At 46.6% G+C, this 22242-nt stretch overlaps 1 protein-coding gene across 4 annotated transcripts in view; it reads right to left on the bottom strand.

The window, feature by feature from the left end:
- Positions 1 to 22242, bottom strand: part of CLSTN1 (calsyntenin 1) — a 66597-nt gene that overhangs the window by 2864 nt on the left and 41491 nt on the right. Inside the window, exons 3-16 of one of the 4 annotated variants that reach the window (XM_070610905.1) lie at positions 20884 to 20913; positions 19523 to 19718; positions 17737 to 17945; positions 16199 to 16348; positions 15913 to 16098; positions 13674 to 13922; positions 13183 to 13304; positions 8526 to 8688; positions 5302 to 5358; positions 3971 to 4128; positions 2703 to 2851; positions 2167 to 2393; positions 1450 to 1620; positions 867 to 1012 (exon numbers count right to left, since the gene is read on the bottom strand). In XM_070610905.1, the coding sequence (XP_070467006.1) occupies positions 867 to 1012; positions 1450 to 1620; positions 2167 to 2393; positions 2703 to 2851; positions 3971 to 4128; positions 5302 to 5358; positions 8526 to 8688; positions 13183 to 13304; positions 13674 to 13922; positions 15913 to 16098; positions 16199 to 16348; positions 17737 to 17945; positions 19523 to 19718; positions 20884 to 20913 (2213 nt within the window). The remainder of the gene's footprint in view (positions 1 to 866; positions 1013 to 1449; positions 1621 to 2166; positions 2394 to 2702; positions 2852 to 3970; positions 4129 to 5301; positions 5359 to 8525; positions 8689 to 13182; positions 13305 to 13673; positions 13923 to 15912; positions 16099 to 16198; positions 16349 to 17736; positions 17946 to 19522; positions 19719 to 20883; positions 20914 to 22242) is intronic. The other 3 variants (XM_070610902.1, XM_070610903.1, XM_070610904.1) reach the window with 3 other exon arrangements.

The raw sequence follows: 22242 nt of genomic DNA, 5'->3' as shown, positions 1-22242 counted from the left end.
TGTCACACGTCCAAGAAACAGATCACTGTTCTGAGAGTTTGTTTTCATTGTAGTTTATGGAAGAATCTGTCCACAGCCTGGGAAAGCAGACATCACTACTAGTCCTTTACCACAGGTCGCTTGAGAAACACGCACAGACCATTTCCCCTTTTTTCCAAAAAACCACAGCCACATGAGAAAGCAGAGATCATAACCATCTATTTCCTTTCGAATCTGTTTACCCTTTGGCTCCAACAAAACACTCGTCGACCTTCAGCACCGTGAGCTTAGCACGCACAGCCATGAGCTCACAGCAGCCGTGTTCAACTGCCGAGAATAACCTTGGGTCCATTTCTCCAGACCACAGAAGCCCTGGGTGATAAAGGAGCTGCTGTCTAGGTCTGATGAAGATTTCAGAGCAGGACGAGTGCCCTCTGGCCACCGTGGCCTGAGTCACCACTGCCAGGCCCTGCGTCAGCACCCCTCGCCCCGGGCCAAGGATTTATGCACAGCGGGCCAGTCGTGTACAACTACAAAGAACTTTCACTTCCCTGGAACTGCTCTCTAAAGCAGTGTCCAAGCTCAACAAACAACCTTGTCCCCACCCCTGAGGCATCCCCTGCCACTTGCTCTTGATCACTTCCCTCCAAACGTCCCTTGGGCTCCGACCCTCAACTCTTGGGCTGAGGCAGCCCGTGAGAGTGGAGCCCTGTGCTGGACCCCAGCCTGCCCCATGTGTAAGCCTGACCTGCAGCCGCCCCCAAGCTGGAAAAGGCTACCACTCCAGACGAACGCAAACAGCTGCACCATGACTGCTCTCCACATCGGTGTCTGCAAACATTAGGGCTGTGAGAGGGGCACTCAGTTGCAGCGCTGCTGGCCCTTACCTCCACCTGAAATTCATTGCTGACGTAGCGGCCATTCAGCTCGGAGCAGACGAGCTTGAACTTCCGGTCAAGCAAGGACCTGGTGTGCCAGTTCCGATAGCGCAGGAGGTGCAAAACCTCCTCGTAGCTGGCCATGCTGTCCACGCCTGCGGGGGAGAAGGTGACAAGATTGCCCGGTGGCTGAAGTTAGGAACGTGGGCAGGGCCGGGGCCATGGGCAAAGGAAGCCTGGAGTCGGGCACGGGGGTCAGCTGAGCCAACGGGTCACATGTTTTGGCTTTGTAGTTGTGGGACTGAATTGGGCAAGTGTGCAGGGGGGGCATTTTTCCCTAGAGGGGGCTGTACCATCACATGCCTAACTTCTCCCCCCTTATAAGGACGGGGATAAGGCAGTGCCTGCACTCCCCTCCTCCCCTCCCGGAGAACTGTGCAGCCCACGCTGATCCTGGCCGACACTCTCCTTTCCCAGCTCCTCCAGGACACTCTAGGTTCTGAGACCGAAGGAGGCAGGGGGCTGAGTTTGAAGCTTTTGCTCTCCCAGTCCGGCCTGCCCCAGCCTCTCGGCCTGCTGTACCTCCTCTCACCTGTGAAAATCATGCCCAGATCAGAGCTGCTCACTTCAATGCCCTTCTGCTGCAGGTGGGCCATGTCCACCTCCAGGCTCTCCTGCTCTGGGTTCAGTTCCTCTCCCTCCACCGTGACCTCGCAGGTATCCAGGTCATGCACGATCTCCTCAGACACCAGGGACTCTTGAACTGCAAAAACGGCCCACCCAGAAATAGCAGAGGCTGCGGAGCCCAGGGACGCTGGTCACACTCGAGGGCCTGCCGGCTCATCCTCAAACTCACAGAGCCCTTTGAAGGACCAATGACAGAGGTACTGGAGAGTCACTTTCAAGAATCGGGGGAACTTTATGAGTCTAGGAGGACCAGCTACTGGGAAGGCCTGAGAACAGGGGGACCCAGTTCTCTGTGGGCTGACCAGGCAGCAGGAGCACGTCCCCAGGTGCAGGAGAGCAACAGCATCTCCTGTAACAGCCTCAATCCTCAACTTCCTCAAGGCACATCTCAGATTCTGACGTCACACCAGAAAAAGATGAAAGGGCCCTCCCAGTGGGTTTCCAAAGATCACCTAGCCCAAGGGCCAGATTCCAGAAGCAGACCCAAGAACAGCATTAAAACATTAAAACCTCCCAAATCCCAGAGGAAAAGGGCCCAGGAAGTAAGCAGCAGCAATGGGGGTGCAGCTGCCCAGTTCTGAGCCCAGGGGAGGGCAAGTGTCCCAGCAAGAGGGGCTGTTACCTGTGGGGTCCTCGTCCCCCTCTCCTTCAGGCTCCACTTCTCTCGTGATGGTGCTGATGATCCGAAGCTCAGGGAAAAGGAAAACCCCCTCAGAGCTTTCAAATTCAGAAGCTGCTCGAGCAAAATGGTGGACTCCACTCAGGCTGATCTTGGGCTCTTCTGGCTGTAAAACCATCACGTAGCCATCTACCGGGGGGACTGAAATGCAGGCGGCCTCGTTAAAGCACCTGCCAACAAGAAACGGACACGCGAAGGGAAGGGTCAGGGCTTTGCGAGGCTGCTTCAGAGGCCACACAGGCGAAGGCTCAAGCAGGAGGAACACACGGGATTCCACAAATAGCGGCCACTCCCGCAACGAGCTTCCGAACATCATGAAGAATCACTCAGATTTCTCACTCCAGCTTTCCGGCAACAAGTGATGGCTCACCTTTCCTTAGAGAAAGGAGTCTGGGCTGTCTTAAAAACCTAAATACACGCATTTTCTTCTCAAGGGTCATTGAGCCACGACAGGTTTATTGTTAAAAACGAGCACGTACTTGACCGTGCTGGTGATCTTGAGTCTCCGGATCCCAGGTGTGGGGAACTGCCGTGAGTTCAGGTAGGAAACGTGCTGCATGGCCTTGTCCAACTCCCCGACGTCCTCTCCCTCCAAGGTCAGCACCGACTGGCTGGGGTTGGCTTGGATCTGAAATGGCGCCAAACGGAGAGAGGAGAGGAACAAGGCTGTAGCCACAAGAAGCTGAAGGCCAAGGGGACTGATTGGCTGGGGATCAACCTGAACTGGTGACTGGGAGAAGAAAAGCTCATGTAATTCCAGCGACGGAGACCCACATGAGGCTAACTGTCTAAGGCGCAAACAGGCCTGTGGTATAAGATGTACGTTTGGTCTTTGTCCCCAGTTTCTGGCACAGAGCTCCTAAAACCCTTGGAATTTGCTGAGTGAGAGGAGCACCTTTTATTATTCATAACAAGCTCCTTCCAACCACACCAGAGCTTATGTTAATGAGGTGACTCTGGGGCCCTATTTTAGGATGGGGGCGAAACCAACCATGTGATTAGAGGGTTGCAACTTGCAGCCCCACCCTCAACCTCTAGGGAGGGGAGAGAGGCTGGAGACTGACCGATGCTTTAATCCATCATGCCTACGTAATGGGGCCTCCATAAAAACCCCTGAACGACAGAGGCTGGGAGCTTCTAGTTGGTGAACACATCAAGGTGCTGGGAGCGTGGCACTCCTGGAGAGGGTTGGAAGCTCCATGCCCTCTCCCCCCTTCCTTGACCGACACATCTCTTCCATTGGGTTGTCACTGAGTTACAGTGTTTATAATAAACCGGTAATAGTCAGTAAAGTGTTTTCTGAGCAGTTATAGCAGGTTACTGAATCTGCAAAGGTAGGGGGGTCATGGGAACCCCTAACTTTCCAGCCAAGTCGGACAGAAGTATGGGTAACCCTAGGACCCGATACTTGCAACTGGCATCTGAAGTGGGGGCAGTCCTGTGGGACTGAGCCCTTACCCTGTGGATGCCACCTCCAGGGAGTTAGTGTCAGAACAGAACTGAATGGTGGGACACCTGGAGAGGCCGTGTCCAGAGAGTTGAGGAATTGGTTGGTGTGAGAAAAAAATCCCAGACATTTGGTGTCAGAGGTGTTATGAGTAAAAACAGCTCAGGATCAATCACAGATAAATCCTTATGCCAACAGCCGCCACACTTGGGGTCTAGGAGTCGTGAATGCTAGGCGGGTGGGTGCGGTGCGGGGGGGTGCGGCGCGGGGGGGTGCTGTGTGGGTGGCTGCCAGTGTTACCTTCACGCCTCTGCCACTGTCTTCGGGGACTGGCAGGTCTAGCCCCTCTTTGCAGGTATACAGACAGTCAATCACCTTCTTATCCTCGAGTTTCCCGGAACGGATTGTCAGGCCAGCCAGATTACCTCGGAAAAACTGGGTCATATGCAGGTCACCACCTTCGGAACACGGGGGAGAAGGCAGGCAGTCATGCGTGCAGCCCAGGCCCTCCTGCTTCATTTCTCAACCCAGTGTTACCAGTGGTGGCAGCTTGATGGATGGACATGCGGGTTAGTTCATACCAAATCCTGTTAGCCTTGCAATCTACATGGAAGCGCAATGAAGAAATTAAGTCGTTTATGATCATGCACATAGCCTGGAGAAAGAGGAGTTGGTGGTTCCTCACCCAAAGCCTGGAAGCCAAGACACCCCATGAGTGTCCCCACACATCCAGCCACTCCCTGGTAAGGGTGGCCTGCACTGTACCCGTCACCGTGGTGCACAAGTGACATTTCCTCCCAGTGCCAGCCTCTTCAACCACTGCTTCTCAATCAGCTGGGTCACACTAGGGGGTGCTTTTTCTAACTGAGCATCCTTAGGGAATACATACAAACTTGGGGATGAACCCACAGTGACATGACCCGGAAGATAAAAGGGATGCTCAAAACCCCACCTGCACTTGGAAGCCTGGAATGGAGGCCCTTCCGATGGCTAATTTGTGGAGTCCCCTCTTGCGTGTCTCCTCCTACTGAGGAGAACTGGGAAGTGAAGATGTTAAAAGGGAAACAAAATCCCAGAAAATGGCCCTTGACAGACTCTAACAAAGCCCAAAGCAGGCGGAACTAAACCTTGTCCTTCTACGGATGAAGAGACTGATGTGCAGCGGCACGTCTGCCTGCTAAGGGCTGGACACGGGACTCATCGCTAAGGATCGAGACTTCTAAGAAACATATTTAAAATTGACTATCAGTCAGGCCAGAATATCTAGAAATGAGTCTTTTCCTATCTTGTGGTTCAGCCACATGAGAACCAGGAGGTGGCTTCCAAACGTGGCCTGGAGATTTCAGCAAGAGCCTCATGCAGGGGGATGAGGGTAAAATGTGATGAGCGGAGGAAAAAAATCCCATTAGTGCACCGTATTCATGAGTCATATGAGTCCTCACTTCAACTGGGATCAGAATGGGCGAAAAGGGAAATCTCATGAAGCAATGGGGGGAGCATAAGGCAAAGCGGCAGCTCAGATGGTATCTGGGACCAAAATGCAACTTGGGCATTTCATGCGAAATGTGGAATGAGTCAATGTGTTGTCTAAATGAAACAGTAGTGAACCGTAGGGGAAAAAATCCAGCAACCTGCAGAGGCCACAGGCACAGGCTCAGTTTCATTGTCATTTTCAACTCCTGAATACTCTGTAGGAAAGCAAGACAAAGACAATAGAAAAGGACCAAGAGGTTAGGCTCTTCAAATTGGACCTTGAAAATTAACTTTGAAAAGCTCCCAACACAAAACACAGAGAGAAAAACTCCCATCTTGTCCCTCTTGGGGACGTGCTCTACCCAGATGCAAGCCTGGACTCGATCACCTTTTTCCCAGAAGCAATATTTACCACCCCCACACATCTTTGTCGTCTTCTTTTATTCCGTCTTCCCACATCCTCCTCACCAAGGCATAGGTCAGATTCAAAATAAGACAAACAGATGTACGTTGGATTCACTGATCTCCTCAACCTGCACTGCTCAGGAGGGCGTTCCCAGGAGGCAGGCTATGCTGATGGCAGACACACCAGTGGATAATACCAAACCCTGGACGCACAGCACCTTCCTTGCTGACGGGGAAGACATCTGTGCAGACAAAACCAGGTGGCACATGAGAGTGTCCAAAGCCCGGTATATGGTACACGTGTCCAAGTAGGTATTTTTTGAAAGCTCAAAACAAGTCCACATCGGTTTAAACTTTAACCGCTAAGTGACAGAGAAAAGAAGACATTTTCTGAGCAGCAAGGGAGAGTCAGAGGTTAAGGAACTCACCCAGAGAAACATAACCAATCGGCAGCAGCCTATGGACTCTAACCATCGACAGCTCCCACAGCTCCCGACCCTGCGTTCTGAGCGTCACACCAGACGGGGGAGGCACACCCCCAGTGACTGGGGACAGAATTCCCACTTCCAGACCATGCTGAAGGAGCTCTGCTGCTCCTCTCGGCCCCCAGGCACAGGCCCTGCACCGGAGCTGCAGCAGCGTGGGGACGCACCGGGGCGAGGCCAGGTGTGTGCAGGTGAGCCGGGAGCACACACAGCTGCTCGACTCCTTCAGGACACACCGTGAGAAATGACGTTTCCGTCGATGGTGCGAAGCTGCTGCCAACAGCCCAGGCTCTCCATGGCGAGAGTGCAAGGAAAGCGATTTCCCATCCACCGAAAGGAACAAAGGGGATCTTTCTCCCTGTTAACTAAAATTTTAAAGATTTGTGTTTGGTTTGGGAATTCAGGCAGATTTTTCTGGCTCAGGATGTTGAGAGGGCCATGGTAGAAAGAGATGAAAAAAGGTAACAAGTGACCGCCATTTGACGGCAGAGGCACTGTGACGAGATCAGGAACCCAACACGGCAGGGTGGGCCCTGAGGGTTTATTTTAACCCAAGCAATGAAGCTCCCAGAATATAAAATAACATTTAGACTTGCACTTGTATTTTTATTCGAATTTTTAAATAATTACTCAGAAACTGTTGTTTAATTTGGGAAGCAAATTTGAACTGAAATTTTAAGAATAGCAACTGAAAAACCTCTATATCCCTAATAATTTCATCCTCATTCCTTGGTCTCACGTTCGACTTTCTCATGGAGGAACTGTCACCAAAATTAAATCTGGGGATTTGCTGAAAAGGTTCACTCCAAAACACTGTCTTATTCCGTTCCATTTAAAAGGATCTGCAGGAAAATTATGAAATTTAAATTCTCCTAAAAGCAGCAAAGCTATCTTGGGAATTAGGCTCTTTCATAAATTTCTAACCTGACTGGAAGTACAATGTTTCCATAGGGAGGGGGGAAAAAGTCTGTTTTGCAGGTTCGGGTAGTGACGGTGACACCCTGAAGTGACACAACACAGAGTCAAGTGCAAGGGTTAAGGAAGGTCTGTGAACCTCGAGGGCAGACGGAGGGGTCCGTGAATTTGGACAGGAAAAATTACATGCTTACTTTCATTAAGCTCTGAAATCTAGCTTTCCCTTTGGTTATAAATGTCAGCTAACAAACCACAGTCGGATTAGCAGAAACCAACTCTGTCACCAACAGAAATCACTGATATTCTCCATCGTGCCATACTGCCACAGACATCAGCATCGTCACAAGCCCCTCACCACTCTGAAATCACGGCACTTACTGGACCTGCAGCCAAAGCTTGTTCATGTGTGAATAAAGCAGCACAGGGGTTACTATTTCACAAACTGTCTTCTAGAACTTTTCTTTTCTTTTTTTTTTTAAGATTTTATCTTTCCCTTTTTCTCCCCAAAGCCCCCCGGTACATAGTTGTATATTCTTCGTTGTGGGTCCTTCTAGTTGTGGCATGTGGGACGCTGCCTCAGCGTGGTTCGATGAGCAGTGCCATGTCTGCGCCCAAGATTCGAACCAACGAAACACTGGGCCGCCTACAGCGGAGCGCGCGAACTTAACCACTCGGCCACGGGGCCAGCCCCTAGAACTTTGATAACAGTATTTCAATTTAATTGGTCACCTTTGAAAGTATTTTATTTTATAGACTAATAAGAAATCATCCTGAGAAGGAGCCCATAGGCTTCACCAGAACACCCAAGGGCTCACGGCACAGAAGAGGCTAAAAAGCCCTGGTCCCGTGGGTCAGAGCTCGGGCCGAGTACACTGGCCTCAGGGGGTCCAATCCCAGCGCCACGATTCACCAGCAAGGTGACCCTGGGCTTGCTGCTTCTCTGAGCCTCAGTGTCTTCAGTTATAAAATGGGGATAAAAATAGCTTCTACCCCATAGACTTATTACAAGGATTAATGAGACAATGTATGTAAAGACATGGGCACACGCCTGCCCCTTAGCACCAATAAACGGTACTGTGGCTCTGTGTTGTTATCACAGGCCATCCTGGTCTTTTGGCAGAGACGTCACAGAATCGTCTCCACCTGCAGCACCTGTGGAAGTGCCCCCAGCATGCTGTCAGTCACTAAGTGCTCTGGAAGAGCCCCGGGCCGAAGCACACTCTCATTTCTGCGCCTAAGTGCTGCCTCTTTGTTTTCGTCAACTTTCCAACACACAGATTAACTTCTAAAATAGCTCCTCAGTTCCACTCTCCCTCTGCGCCACGCTCCGCAGCCCAGGTTCCCGGGCAGGCGCTGGCGTGTTTCGGTCCTTTAACACGACTCTAGTGTGTGCCACAGGTAGAGCTGCCCTGGGGCACGGTGTCAGCAGTGTCCCCAGAAGGCTATGCCCAGGAAAAGGAATGAGAAGATAAAGGAATGAGGGTGAGATGCTGAGAGGAGCCTGTTTCCGCCAAGAGAGCAGAGAGGATTATTCAGCTCCTGCAACTCGGCGGGAGAGGGGTGCCCGTGACCCTTACCTTGCCAGCAAGCCCCAACCACGAGCTGAGTTTCGATCTTGGATGGATGAAGTGGGTAATCTTCAGTCACAGAGAAGGGCTCGTGGGAAACACCGTCCACGTAGAGAGTCACCCTTGGGATTTCCACGTTGAGGACGTAGTGGTGCCAGTCCTCATCGCAGACCTGAGAGGCGAGAGGAAGGGCCAGAGTGTGGACTGTCCACCTTCCCTCTCATCAGAAGACACAACAAAGAGAACAAGACAACTGGACAAAGAGAACAAGTCACCATAACAAAGACCTGTCTTCCTAAAAGGGAAAAGTTTTATTTTTTAAAGAGTTCTTACAATCATTTATTTATTTATTTATTTATTTATTTATTTTATTTTGTTTTTTTTTGAGGAAGATTAGCCCTGAGCTAAGTGCTGCCAATGCTCCTCTTTTTGCTGAGGAAGACTGGCCCTGAGCTCACATCTGTGCCCATCTTCCTCCACTTTATATGTGGGACACCTACCACAGCATGGCTTGCCAAGCGGTGCCATGTCCGCACCTGGGATCCAAACTGGTGAACCCCGGGCAGCCAAAGCAGAACATGTGCCTAACCACTGCGCCACCAGGCTGGCCCAAGGAAAAGATTTTTAAAAAATCAGCAAAATACATCTCACCCAACCATACCTCGCCCAAAAAAGCTGAGGCAACAGCATCATCTCTAGGACGTTACAGATCAGGGGCACTGCTCACTCATACGACAGGCCCTCGAATAGGGAGCTGCCCAATTCTCTTCTGCCAAGAGCATAACACCAGGAAATTCTTCTATCGGCAGGCTTGACACCCAACCACTGAGCTGGCTCACCCTGCCAAGTGGCCATTCCTTCTCTGGGTCAAAATTAAAAATACCTCCAATTGCAGAATAAGGCCAGTGTAGTATTTTCTTTTTCAATTCAAAGTTGAGGATTTAAATAAACATGAACACACAGCTCAGACGGCACGCCAAGTGGGACTGGGTTCCCTCCCTGTCATGAACGGCCGTCTCCCAGTATCTCCCCAGCCGGCAGGTGGGTGTTGCTCTGCAGTCCCCAAGGCCCCACTCAGGCCTGGCATTCCCTGCTTTTTGGCTTTAGAGGAAGAGGCAGACAGTCAAGAATAGAGACAGGTAAAGAAAGAGATGCTGTGAGATGAAACTTTAAAAAGTGCATGTTTAAAAAGCTCACCCCATTTATGTTTAAATTCTAAGAAACTGAACCAATGAAAAATTGAGAGTAAACAGAGCATCCAAATAAATGAAGAGGTCACCAAGTAGCCCCAAGAGAAAAGCAGCTGCTCCCGATGTTTGTCAGAGAAGCAATTCAAGCCTCTAACAGCGCACGTTTATTATACATGCAGAATATATGTATATAATACATATTTCTAAATAAAGGAATTGCACAGTAAGTCACTTTTGAGACAAATAAAATCTTAATTTTAGTTCAAGTTTCTATTTCAAACAAGTTCTGTAATGCAGCTGCTTCAGAAAGCAACTGCATTCCGCCCCCAGTTTTTCAAGTATTGTGGGTTCCTAGGGGACTAGTGGAGTACCATCGTAGTTAAGTATCAGTAGTATTTGGTCAAAATCCATGAGCAGATTCTGAGAAGACAGAAGAAGAGTGTATAATTGTCTCATTTCCCTTGAAAATAGGGCAATTCCAAGAGTGAAACCTAACCTGCAGACAACACGCCCAGTGACACTCGGCGACAAGGTAACTGCAGGACCCCGGAAAGGAGAGCAGGTGGAGAAAAGCAATGGGCTTCAGATCCAGGAGAAGCCAGGGGGCGGAGGCCAGAGTTCTGGAACACTTTATGAAAGCAACAGAAGGGGAGGGGGAGCCCCAAAGCTGGAAAAACAGTCAAGCTGCCCAACCCTCTCTTTTGAGAGTATAGGAAGATAATTTCATGTAAAAACGAGGGGGAAAGGGACCACAATTCAATCCCATATGGAGTTTTTAAAAGAAAAAAGGAATTAAGAGAATAACATTCCTTTAGACAAGGAAAGGCATGCCTACAAAAGAGATGACAACATTTCAAAACATGCTGAAAGACATTAGGAAAATGACCCAAAATATAAAACAGCATCATTCATAATTAGAGCAACTCAGACATGAGTGACAAAATACAGGAATGAATTAAACAGAAAGCGACAGGTAGAGAAAACAGGTAAAGAATATCACAAAAGAGAAGGGAGTTCCCAAAGAAGAAAACCAAAGCGATGGAAGAGAATGCTAAAAACTGTAACAGCAGCAGCCAAGACTCTCCTGAAATACCCAAACACCTGAAACTATACACTAAAAAGGTGCACTCCACATAGCTGGGAAACAGCCCCAACTAAGACATACTCATAAAATTAACTGACTTAAAAAAAAAGAAATACATCCTTTGGTCACTTAAAAGAAAATACCAAGTGTTTTAAAATGGAAAGAAAATCAGATTGTTGTCAGAGTTTAATAGCAACACTTTACGTCAGAAAACAATGGAAAGGGGCCGGCCCCATGGCTGAGTGGCTAAGATCTTGCACTCTGCTTCAGCGGCCTGGGGTTTCGCTGGTTTGGATCCTGGGTGCAGACATGGCACCGCTCATCAGGCCACGTTGAGGCGGCATCCCACATGCCACAACTAGAAGGATCTACAACTAGAATATACAACTATGTAAAAAAGAAAACAATGGAGAGATCTATTTTCTGTTTTTGGAAATCTTAAATATGAGCCAGAGTTTTTACATGCAGCCAAACTGACCTTCAGTATAAAGGCCACCGACTACTAAAACAACATGTAAGAACTCAGGACTTCTCGCTCCCCTGAGCCATCCCTGGGAACGTACTTCCTACAACCCAAACGAGCAGACACCGAGCGCCACGAGAACTGGTGGCGCTGGGCATCGACAGGTGCTTACATCACAGAAAGAGAAATAATCAGATACGGAGCTTAAACAGCTCAGGAGCATACACACCCGATTCTAACCAAGCCTTCAGATCCCACTACCAAATTACAGGATATCAGGAAGACAGTGTAGCACGTTCAGTGACACCACAGGGGTGCCATCAGCCAAATCTTAACTGTAAGAAACTCTGTAGGACGAACAGCCTGATTTCATCACCAAATAAATCGCAAGAGAGAAGAGAAAAATCTATAGATTAAAATAAACAAACTGTATAATATCAACCAATCACAATGTATGGCTCCTTATTTGGATACTGATTCAAACAAACTGTAAACATAAAGACATTTACAATTTGAAATTTGACCCATGGACTAGGTACCTGATGATATTAAAGAATTGTTAATTTTTTTAAGATGTGAAAAAGTACGGTGATTAGGCTTATCTTTGAGAAACATGTTTCATTATCTCTACAAAGAATGAAATGCTCTATGTGGGATGTGCTTAAAATTTATTAAGTAGTTCTCGAGGGGGTAACAATTGATTAATAATGAGGGGGAGTAACAATGAAACAAGCTTGACTGGAGCTGATCATTGTTGAGGTCAGGTGAAGGGTACATGGGGTTGGTCTTTAGGCTAATCTGTCTACTTTTACATATGTCTGAAATTTTTCACAATAAAGTTTTAAAAAATGTAATCAGAAGAAATTAAATATATAAATACAGACTATGGTTACTATTAACAGAGCTGTACCTAAAATGTCTACCTATGTTGCAAAAAGTTTTTGCTGAACTATACGTTTCCTGAGTTTCTTTAAAAAAAGTATAATAAAAGTTTCTGAGAAATAAATGATCCATGTAAATACAAATTACATCAGAAAGAGATGAATCCTACCAGCTGGACAGTCACTTCATCTTTCTACCATTACATACTTTTTTTCTTTCTCATTTAAGCTCTTACATAGTTATCTATCTTGTAACCGTTTTAGACAATGTTATATTTTAGCAACCACAGGCATATAACAATCTATCAGCTCTGCCCACTAACTCCATGAGACAAAGAGAACTAAGTCCAAAGGGTTCCTTCTTGTCCCAACCCTAAATCAGGAGGAGAATGATCTGCCAGGATTTTAATGAAAAGGCTTTCTCAGTTTACAGCATCCCTCCTTTCCTGTACCATCAATTTTTTTCACAATACCTGCTTTTTGTCACAGCAACTGCTGGGAAAGCAGCCTTGCAAAAACATGGTGTCGTCGAAAGGAACAAAACGTGATCTAATGTCAAACCTTAAACTCCCTCAAGCCAGCAGTCCAGGTGGTGTCTGAAAGATGTCAAGACTGCCGGTTCCTTGAAAAGTTTAAAGATCCCGTGGCACCCCCGAATTCGCGGAGGCCCCCCGGGATTCCTGGCACAATTTGGGAGTCAAGGCCTTAAATAATGAATAGACAAATATAACGACCTCAGTCTCAATTTTTAAGCAAGTGCTGCTTATTTCAACAAATATAACACAGTATCCAGAACACAGTTTTGAATATAAAACATGATTTCTTTATATTAATATTTTATGTATAAAAATACATACATGTAAAAAAACCCTTAGGCTTTCAGTGGAAAGGAGTTCAATGGATAAAGTTTGCTATCCTATTAGCCACAGACACAGAAATCAAACAATCATGAATACACACTGGCCCTAAGCGGCTCTTAGTGTGCAAGGCTGCAGTGCCTAGCTAATCTCTGAAAAGATCACCATCAGTGGGCGATCCATTCACTCACCTGATTCAACTTCCAGTGGAACTCCGCAGGCTTGTATTTCTTCTCTTCTGAAGGATCCTGACGGAGGAGGAAAACAAGCCGGCAGCCGTGGACGTAGAGGGAGTAATGGTGCCGGTTCATATCTGCAAAGAGAAATCCTACTGGTAAATCGCCAGCTTAAGATCCAAAGGAGAAATAAAAGCTATTCCTTTAACGAATTGTAAAGACACAGTTTTATCAGCATAAATGAACTCTCCAGTCGGACCAAGGCAGAGTCTAGAAACAAACACACTTGGGTTTTACTGAGAAGCATGGCCCAACCCACTGAGTAAAACTAACCACTGCCCAAACACCAGGCGGCATCTTGAGGACAGAGTGGCACAAAACACAGAACAATGTATGCAAACCAACCAGCCTGAGGGACCCGTCGGGGAGGAGAAAGGCGCCCCCCCACCAAGGACCACAGCAGCGGACACTGAAGGACGACGCCCTTTCCAGCAACATTACCCTACCTGTCTTGTCTGAACTGCAAAGAATCGTCTCCTTCTTCCTGCCAAAAGGCCCGTGCCTCATCCACACAGAAATCGTCAGCGGCTCTTTCGGGTTGATGGAAACGACGCCATCTGGGATCCTCACTGCCTGAGTGCCATTGAACTCGAAGACCTGGTCACTGTCGTGGCCGTTGTCAGTGGGGAGGCCGACGGTCCAGTTCAGGGAGCCGCCCGGGGAAGGGAGCAGCTCTGCAGTGCCAGACACAGCGCCTTAAAGAGCACACGACACTCAGCATCCACTGCGTGAAGGACTTCAAGGCGTGAGCCTTCCAAAGTCACACTGACGCATTCTACTTCTCTTTGGTTAGACAATTTGCTAGTTCCAGTTTACTTTTCCTCAAAAATAAGGGTTTTTACTACAAAAAAATTAATAAATAATAACCATGGATATTAAAAAGAAAAAAGAAGCATTACCTGTAATCCTGCCCCAATTTACCCACTATTAACATCTGCATATCAACACTTCCAGTCCTTTCTTTATGAAGATATACATATTATAAAAATATGTGTATTATGAATACAGACATATGACAAAAATGGAGGCCTGCTGTGCACATTCATACACATACTCCCACTCACACTCTTCTATAGGTTAACTTAAAATGTCTGAATAGCATTCACTGCACAAATACACCATAATTTACTTAACAGATCCCCTCCCTGGTGGACACTGAGATTGTCCCAAATTTTTTTCTATGATAAACTTTGTCTTGATGAAACCTTTGTGTGTCTATGATTATTTCCTAGAAATGGAATTACTAAGTCAAAGAACATGAAAACTTTTTACAACTGTGGTTATGTACCGCCAAGTTCAATTTCTTTGAAATCTGTACACAGAAGACGACTCTGCAAGCTCTCCCACTCGCTTGGTCCTTGACTTCTCTACTCCCATCTTGGGAGCAGTAGGACTCGGCGGGAAGAGCCTGAGCCTTTGAGTAACAGATGACATTGGTCCAAATCCCAGCTCTGCCACTTCCTAAAGTGTGACCCCGGGCAAGCGACCTAGCCTCGCTCAATTAACTCCTCTGTAAACACGAGGTCACCACCACCTCCTCCGTAGGCCTGACAGGAAGAATAAATGAAGTAACACGTGTGGAAGGACCCAGCACACAGCAAGCACTCAAATATGAAATTCTTCCCAGCTTTAAACTGTTCTGCTGAGAAAATGTTCATTTGAAACCATAAAAAATAAGGGCATTATGAGAGAGAAAATAAGGTTTATACATTATACCTATATAGACAGTTTAAAATAGAAACCGTTCCAGACCTCTTAAGTTACACATATTTAGGTACATGATTACGAGTATCTGGACTCAGAGTCATCACACACCTGAGTATACTCATCAACGGATGACCCCACAGAGAATACGCTTTTTTCCCTTTTGCTTATCCACACAGGACAATTTCCAGTTATGTGAGGAAATCGGCTGCCTAAAGCCAACTGCTGTTATCAGAGTCATGAAAAGACAGAGGAGGATGCAAAACGCTCCCTGCAGAGCCGTCACTGAGCAGCTCTTGAAACACAGACCCTTCTGGTTATGAAGAGCCCACTGAAGTTACTGGTATTTCATCACTGGCCAAGTAGGACAGTTTTAGCCTTTTCCACGAGAGGCACGCACACCTCGCCTTTACCTCACTCAGAATAACAAGCAAAACACCCACCACTGACGGGGAAGCCAGGGAGCCCGGCTTTGGGTCAGATTGGCATCACTCTGCTCTCGACTTTTCCACACAATGTCTGTGGTGGGTAAAGTCTGCAGACTACGCATTACATGGCAGTATCCTGCGTTTCAGCTTTCTACTTCATGTTTGCCTAAAGCTATTGCGTTACCTATATTTTTCCCTTCAGTCTTTAAATAAACATCTCATTTCATTTAAAACCCATTCTACTTACATGATCCCTATTTTGCTGATTCCCTGTTAGAAAAATACTTTATATCAGTGGTTCTTAAAATGCACACACACGTAATGTTTTGAACCAACTCTTAGGGGTTTATGTAGCCCCTGAAGTCCATCCAGTAGGAAAACTAGCCCGTAAGACAGTGACAGCCATTTCAGAGAGCCAGTCTCTGTTTTAGTTTGCCATGATTACGTTTAGTGTAATTATGATTTAGTTATGATTGTGAACACCAACACATACACATGCCCATTTGTAAGTGTCTCTCGCCTTCACTGAAAACGGCCGGCCAGGCCTCCTTACCACAGAGCCGGTGAAGGGACTTCTCCGAGTAAGTGTCGCGGTCGCAGCCTTTGCCGATGTGGCCGGTCTCCAGCTCCACCGTCGCCTGCACCGAGGCCACTGACTCATCACACGTCTCCAGGTGGACATTGGGGAAGAGGGCCAAAGCGCCCGTGCCGGGCTCATACTCAATCCTGTTGTTCCATCCTGCACGGCCCACGAACCGGGGTGGAAAGAAAGGAGGAAACGCACACGTCAGGTTTCTGTGGGATGAATGTTAACAGGTGGAGAACAGAAGGAAGCTCACCTTGCCACCCAGGGGTGCAGGCGGGTTTAATGCTGATCTTCACCAGAACATCTTCTGTCGCTCTCTTCTTCCCGCAGTCGTAGGCGGTGACCGTCAGCTTATATTGATGTTCCTTTCCGTAGTTCAGCTTCTCTGTGTTTTTTATGTAACCTTCCAGAGGAAGACAACAACAGTGAGAACCCAAACCCACGCTGTTTTGGGGTTCCACTGTCCTCTGCTCAAACACAAATGCACGTGCTTTCTCCCCTGCAAATACTGACGGGGAAATAAACTCATGCATGAAGTAATTAACACTCACTCTGGTGTTTCTGAGCTTGAACACACACTAAATCCATCTTTAAGGATTGTTTACGCAGAGGTATGAGTCCACAATTCAACCTTCATTAATTCTTTTACAAGTTTTTTTTTGTTTTATATTTACTTTAAGATTTAACAGTTAACATATAAGAGAATAAAAAAGATAAGAATTCAAATACTTCAAATTTTAAATGCAACATCAAGATGCATTAAATACTTCTTGCTAAAAGATTTACTTTGTTAGAGAAAGAGAGAGAAATATCCTACCCCAAACCACCAGAACAGAAGCTGGCTTTCTGAACATGAATACACATGTCTGCAGAGTGTGTATAATGTCCATAATCTCATCAAAGCTTCTGCACTGCGCATTAACAACAGACGCTCTATCATCATCGAGAAGCCATAACCTAATCAAGAGGCTGAGCTCTAGAATGAGTAGATTCTGTTCGGCTACTAAGGATGGGGGCGCGTCTGACAGTAAGATATAAACCTTCATCTTCAAGATGAGGCAGAAGATTCAAATCTAATGGAGAAGAGAAAACAAGACCAACTAAAGGTCAGTCTTATTGAGATGCATGCTGAGTGAAAGGTAAGGGGATAGAAAATAAGCCCGTGCTCATTAGGTGGGGGATTTCTATTAGACTTGGGTGGAAAGGAAAAAGAGGACGGCCCCAAAGGAGAACATAAGACTTTTAGGTGCCAGAAAAGGGGCTTTCAGGAGACAGAGTAAAAACTTAAATGTGAAACCTTCACCCCATGTTAGGTCCCTGCTATAGACTGGACGTCTGTGCCCACTCCAATTCCTATCTTCAAGTCCAACCCTCACTGTGATGGTCTTAGGAGGTGGCGCCTTTGGGAGGAATCTAGGTTGAGGTGAGGTCATGAGGGTGGAGTCCCCAAATTGGGATTAGTGTCCTTATAAGGAGGAGACCAGAGCGCTCTCTCCCTGCCAGTGTGAGGACACGGCAAGAAGATGGCCATCTGCGACGCAGGAAGTGGGTCCTCCTCAGACACTGAATCAGCCAGCACCTTCACCCTGGACCCCCAGCCTCCAGACTGTGAGAAATAAATGTCTGCTGTTTAAGCCAGTTTATGGCATTTTGTTATAGCACCCTGAATGGACTGAGACCGTCTCCATCCGTGAGTTTCACTGACGTGCAGACACAGTTTGGGTTTGAAGCCAATTGGCTTAGACGGGGCTGCCTGCCCTTGGGAGGGAAAGCACGCTCCTCTGTCCTCACCATCTTTGTCGACAGCGAAGGGCACGTCCGGAGTGACGATTTCGTAGCTGCAAATCTGGCTGAACTGTGGGGAGCAGTCCGCGTCCACGGCCTGCACCCGCACGATGCTGTCATACTGCCTCCCCTCGACCACGGTCGCTTTGTAGGACTTCTCCTTGAATACGGGCGCGTATTCATTGACATCGTTCACCTGAATGTGGACAGTTGCTCTGAAAGAAGGAAAAGAAAAAGCTGTGTCTTTTGTTTTTTACCCAAAGAATAAAACTCTGCCCTATTTTGAAGTTTCCCTTTTCTGATATCTTGTCTTATTAAAGTCTTAGGATGGAGATTTTTTAAAAAAACTGTTCATTGTTTTTCATTTAGGGTGGAGACAACAGAAAGTTCAAACAGGAATTCAGGTGGATTCTTTCACGTCCTAGGAATAAGGCAGCTGGTAAAAAAGCAGTAACATAAAAGAAAAGAGACGCGGATTTTCTTTGACAATATAGGACAGGGCAGTGCAGAAGGGAGATAAACTAGATCAGATATCTGTTTGCTCTCTAATGAAAAAGTGAAAAATAGGGGCTGACCCGGTGGCATAGTGGTTAAGTTCGTGTGCTCCGTTTGGGCAGCCCGGGGCTCGCAAGTTTGGACCCCGGGCACGGACCTACACACCACTTATCAAGCCATACTGGGGCAGGCGTCCCACATATAAAAATAGAGGAAGATGGGCACGGATGTTAGCTCAGGGCCAGTCTTCTTCAGGAAAAGTAAAACATATTTTGTCGCAAAATCCAGAAAAAATTAGAGCCCCAGGAAGAAGAGGTAAGAAATAGAGATAGCAAGGAAGGTTTGCACGAGTGTTACAATGCATTCTGTCCTGCTTCTAAGGAGTGGAGACACCAGTAACACTGCTGGCCACCATCCACTGTTGACGCAACAAATGAAGGACCTCTGTGTTGCCCTCCCTGGCAACCCTTCGCTGCCACGCTCCATCTCCCCAGCTTGGGTATGAGAACACTAAGGCACCGGCAGACCTGGCCACACAGAGAAAACTGCAGGGCTATGGATCAGGGCGTGTTGCTGAATCAGACAAGGTCTCTGACGGAAATAAGGTCTTTTTCAAGGAAAAAGAGGACTAGCACACTGCGTAAAAAGGAAGAGGAGTGATTCATCGGGACTCAGCACCAAGACCCTCCACACCCCAACGCCATCTGTCCATCCTGACACTCTCAATGGGCTCTGTGACATCACCTCACCCACGCACCCCTCCTTCTTTAGTCCATGTACTAAGCAGAAACTGAGACTCAACAAAATGAAATTTGCCTAATGTCAAGGGGCTCGTAAGTGGTGGAGAAAAGGCTAGAATTCAAAATTTCTGTCTTGTCCACCAGTAGGTCTCGACTGGCAGGAAGGATATGAGCACACCTGGGACAGGGCGCAAAAGTCAGCTTTCTTTCAGCTGCACAAATGAATTTGACGCCCTCAGAATTTACAGAAAAATGTAACAAAGTATGTTCCTTGGGAAAAAAGTGGGTTTTTGAATTTTCAAGGTGGGCCTTAGTTTCTTTGAGTATTTGGTGGGATAAAATTACTCATTCATTCATTTATCCAACACCCGATATGTGCCAGGCTTTTGCTGGGGGCCGTATATAAGGATCTCTGCTCAGAGAGCCTACAGTCCCACCGTAGACAATCGAAAACCATGGTCTGCCTCCTATTTCAAAAACACACAAAGTTTTGAGGACGGGGCAATGGTCACACCCATTTTCTTTACATGCACACGCTCTCTGTCCACCCTACTTACTTATGAGACTTTTTCACGTTGGCACCGTCGGGTCCCTTCCCGCAGTCGTAGGCCTGGATGGTGAATGTGTAGTCTTTCTGCAGTTCACAGTCCAGTTTCTCTTTCGAGCGAATTATTCCCTCGCCAGTGGATTTGTCCACTACCACTGCATCAAAGGGGACATTCTGCCCGTGAATTTTAAATCCACAAATCTCACCTAGGGAGTCAAAGCAGCGCAGGTTAGAACCTCCTGCCACATAAACCTTGGGCACATTCCCCTCCACCCCCAGAGAAAATAAATGACAACAATTCGGCAGCCAGGGGTTTAGAGGGTCTGTGGACAAGGCAAGGGCACTGTGCTTTAACAGGGGGTAAGTTCTGGGGCTTTAGTAAAAAGAAGCATGTTCTGGCTTTCCAAGCAACTCGTTTAACTTTGCATCCACTCATGCAGGAATACAAAAGAGAGAGAGAGAAAATATAGACAGGCATTTCACAGGAGTACTTAGGACAGCTCCAGGGTAAAGTAGTCTCATTAGCAAACAGCCAAGGCCTGATAACACGGAGAACCGGCCCCAGCTCTGGCCGGCCGGCAGCGGTTTGGATTTGGACTGGAGAGAAGGCTAAAACGCACAGTTAGGTGTTGAGAGAGGAAGAAGCGCGAGATATAGGTTCAGCACCGTAATTACAGAAATTCTGTCAAAAAAAAAAAAATCGAAAGAAACAAGTCTTCCTGTGCAATGAGCCTGGCTAAAATTAGGGAATCAAAATAAACTACTGAATGAGAAAGGTAGAAATACCAACTTTTCAGGCATCCATTTCAACAGCTATCACCTGCTATTAAGACAGTTTCCACCACGGGGAGGGATTTGCCAGACTCCCTTTGTTTGGGACTTCAGCCTATCAGACCTGAGAAGGAAGCCTGCCTGGGAACTTACGGGCATCTAAGCTGGCTTACAAGCTTCGTTAGGACTTTAACTTTAGTTAGCTTTCCACTCCTGCTCAGGGGAGAACAAATATAAATGTTTTGCTGTCTATGTAAAACTTCACAAAATGTATTTCACATAAAAATAAGAGTGAACTCTTCCAAAATTACAACTGATAGAAAATGGTTACACAGTGAATCTCTTAAGTTTAATTAAAAAAAAAAAAAGTACAGTACTTCCCATAGAGTTCAAATGGATGTCTGATTTCCAGATATTTCTAACCAAGGGTTTGGTTACATACAATTTCCATCAACATATTTAAAAATAGAAATAAAGTAGGAGAATAAATAGGGATAAAAGAGCATGACAGTTTCTTCTGTTTAAGGGCTGATTCCCAATTTTATAAACAAAGTTAGTGGGTTAATATTCATAAGAGGGATAGAAAGAACCCTTTATCACCTTCTTTGGTGACTGTCACCTCAAAACTCTCTAAAGGGAGAAAAGATAAACCCATGTCAGTCATACAGGAAAGAATGAAGACAGAACAATAAAGGAAAAAAGTCAAAGATGCACATTACATAGAAAAGCTCTGACATAATTTAACAGTAAGCTCAGTAACCACTTCTATAATTGCCATAATAGCAACACTGGATCTTCAGTAACAATGTATCTCTTTGAATCCAACTTACCACGAAATTACACTAACCCACAGATGAAATGCCTCTATAAAGTTTCCTAACACTTTAAGGTATGTTAGGACTTCTCTTTTAATGAACACTTTGATGACAGCAGTTTAGAAGCAAACCTGTTATTTTACAGTTCTCGGATTTTCATGTTCAAGCTAAGTTCCCTGGCTGGATTCTGGTAACATTCAACTTATCATGAGATTTGATGAAACACATTTGGAGCAAAGGGTTTTAACTCTTTGTTCTTGAGCTGAACAAATAACAATGTTTCCTAATGTGAAGCACCAACCAAGGCAACAAATATAAACACCCTTCTAGTGGGACCTCCACTTAAAGGTGAACTGAACCTGATTCAATACTCAGCGTAGCCATGCCACAGCCATCACTGTTTTTACCTCGTGAAAACACTGTTCTACCAAGACAATGGAAAGCCTGCTTGACCTCGCCCAACTGCCACAGAGGAGCAGACAGGCGAGGAGGTCAGCAGTCCCTCGCCCCACACTCAGTGGTGCCTCACTGGGGCCCCTTCTCTCGCCCAAAGGTAACAGAGCCTGAATTCCCTTGCTCTTTTTTTAATGGTTTCACCATATATTTGTATATCCCCGAACAGTGTTGTTGCGTTTGGCTTGTTTTTGAGGTCTGAAGAATGTTATCACACGGTATGATATGCTTTCCCTTCAAGCTCGTGCTTCTAACATTCATCCATCCTCATTGGTATATGCAGCCATAGATTATCCACTTTCACTACCACATACAGCAAGAATCCAATGGGTTAAAACAAGTAAAGTGCTTAAAACGTTGCCCGGCATAAAGAAAGCACTCAACAAATGTTTGCTATCACTGTAATTATTTCCCATTGTGTGAACATAACACACTTGCAGTTTTTGTATTTATGGACAATGCTGTAAAGGGTCTTTCCATCCGTCTGCTGCACAGACAGTTGCTCTAGATCTGCGCTGCCCAACACCACGGCCACGAGACACGGGCTGTTCAAAGTTCGTACTAAAATTGAACACTAAAAATCCAGTTCCTCGGTCGCAGTGGCTCCATTTTAGGTGCTCAATAGCACACGTGACTAATAACTACTAAGTGGAGAATGCAGAGACAGAACATTTCCATCATCACAGCAAAC

This window comes from Equus przewalskii, chromosome 2 (assembly GCF_037783145.1).
Source record: "Equus przewalskii isolate Varuska chromosome 2, EquPr2, whole genome shotgun sequence".
NCBI classification, from domain to species: Eukaryota; Metazoa; Chordata; class Mammalia; order Perissodactyla; family Equidae; genus Equus; species Equus przewalskii.
The sequence above is the reverse complement of the archived record's forward strand: the minus strand, read 5'-3'. Positions and strand labels throughout refer to the sequence as shown.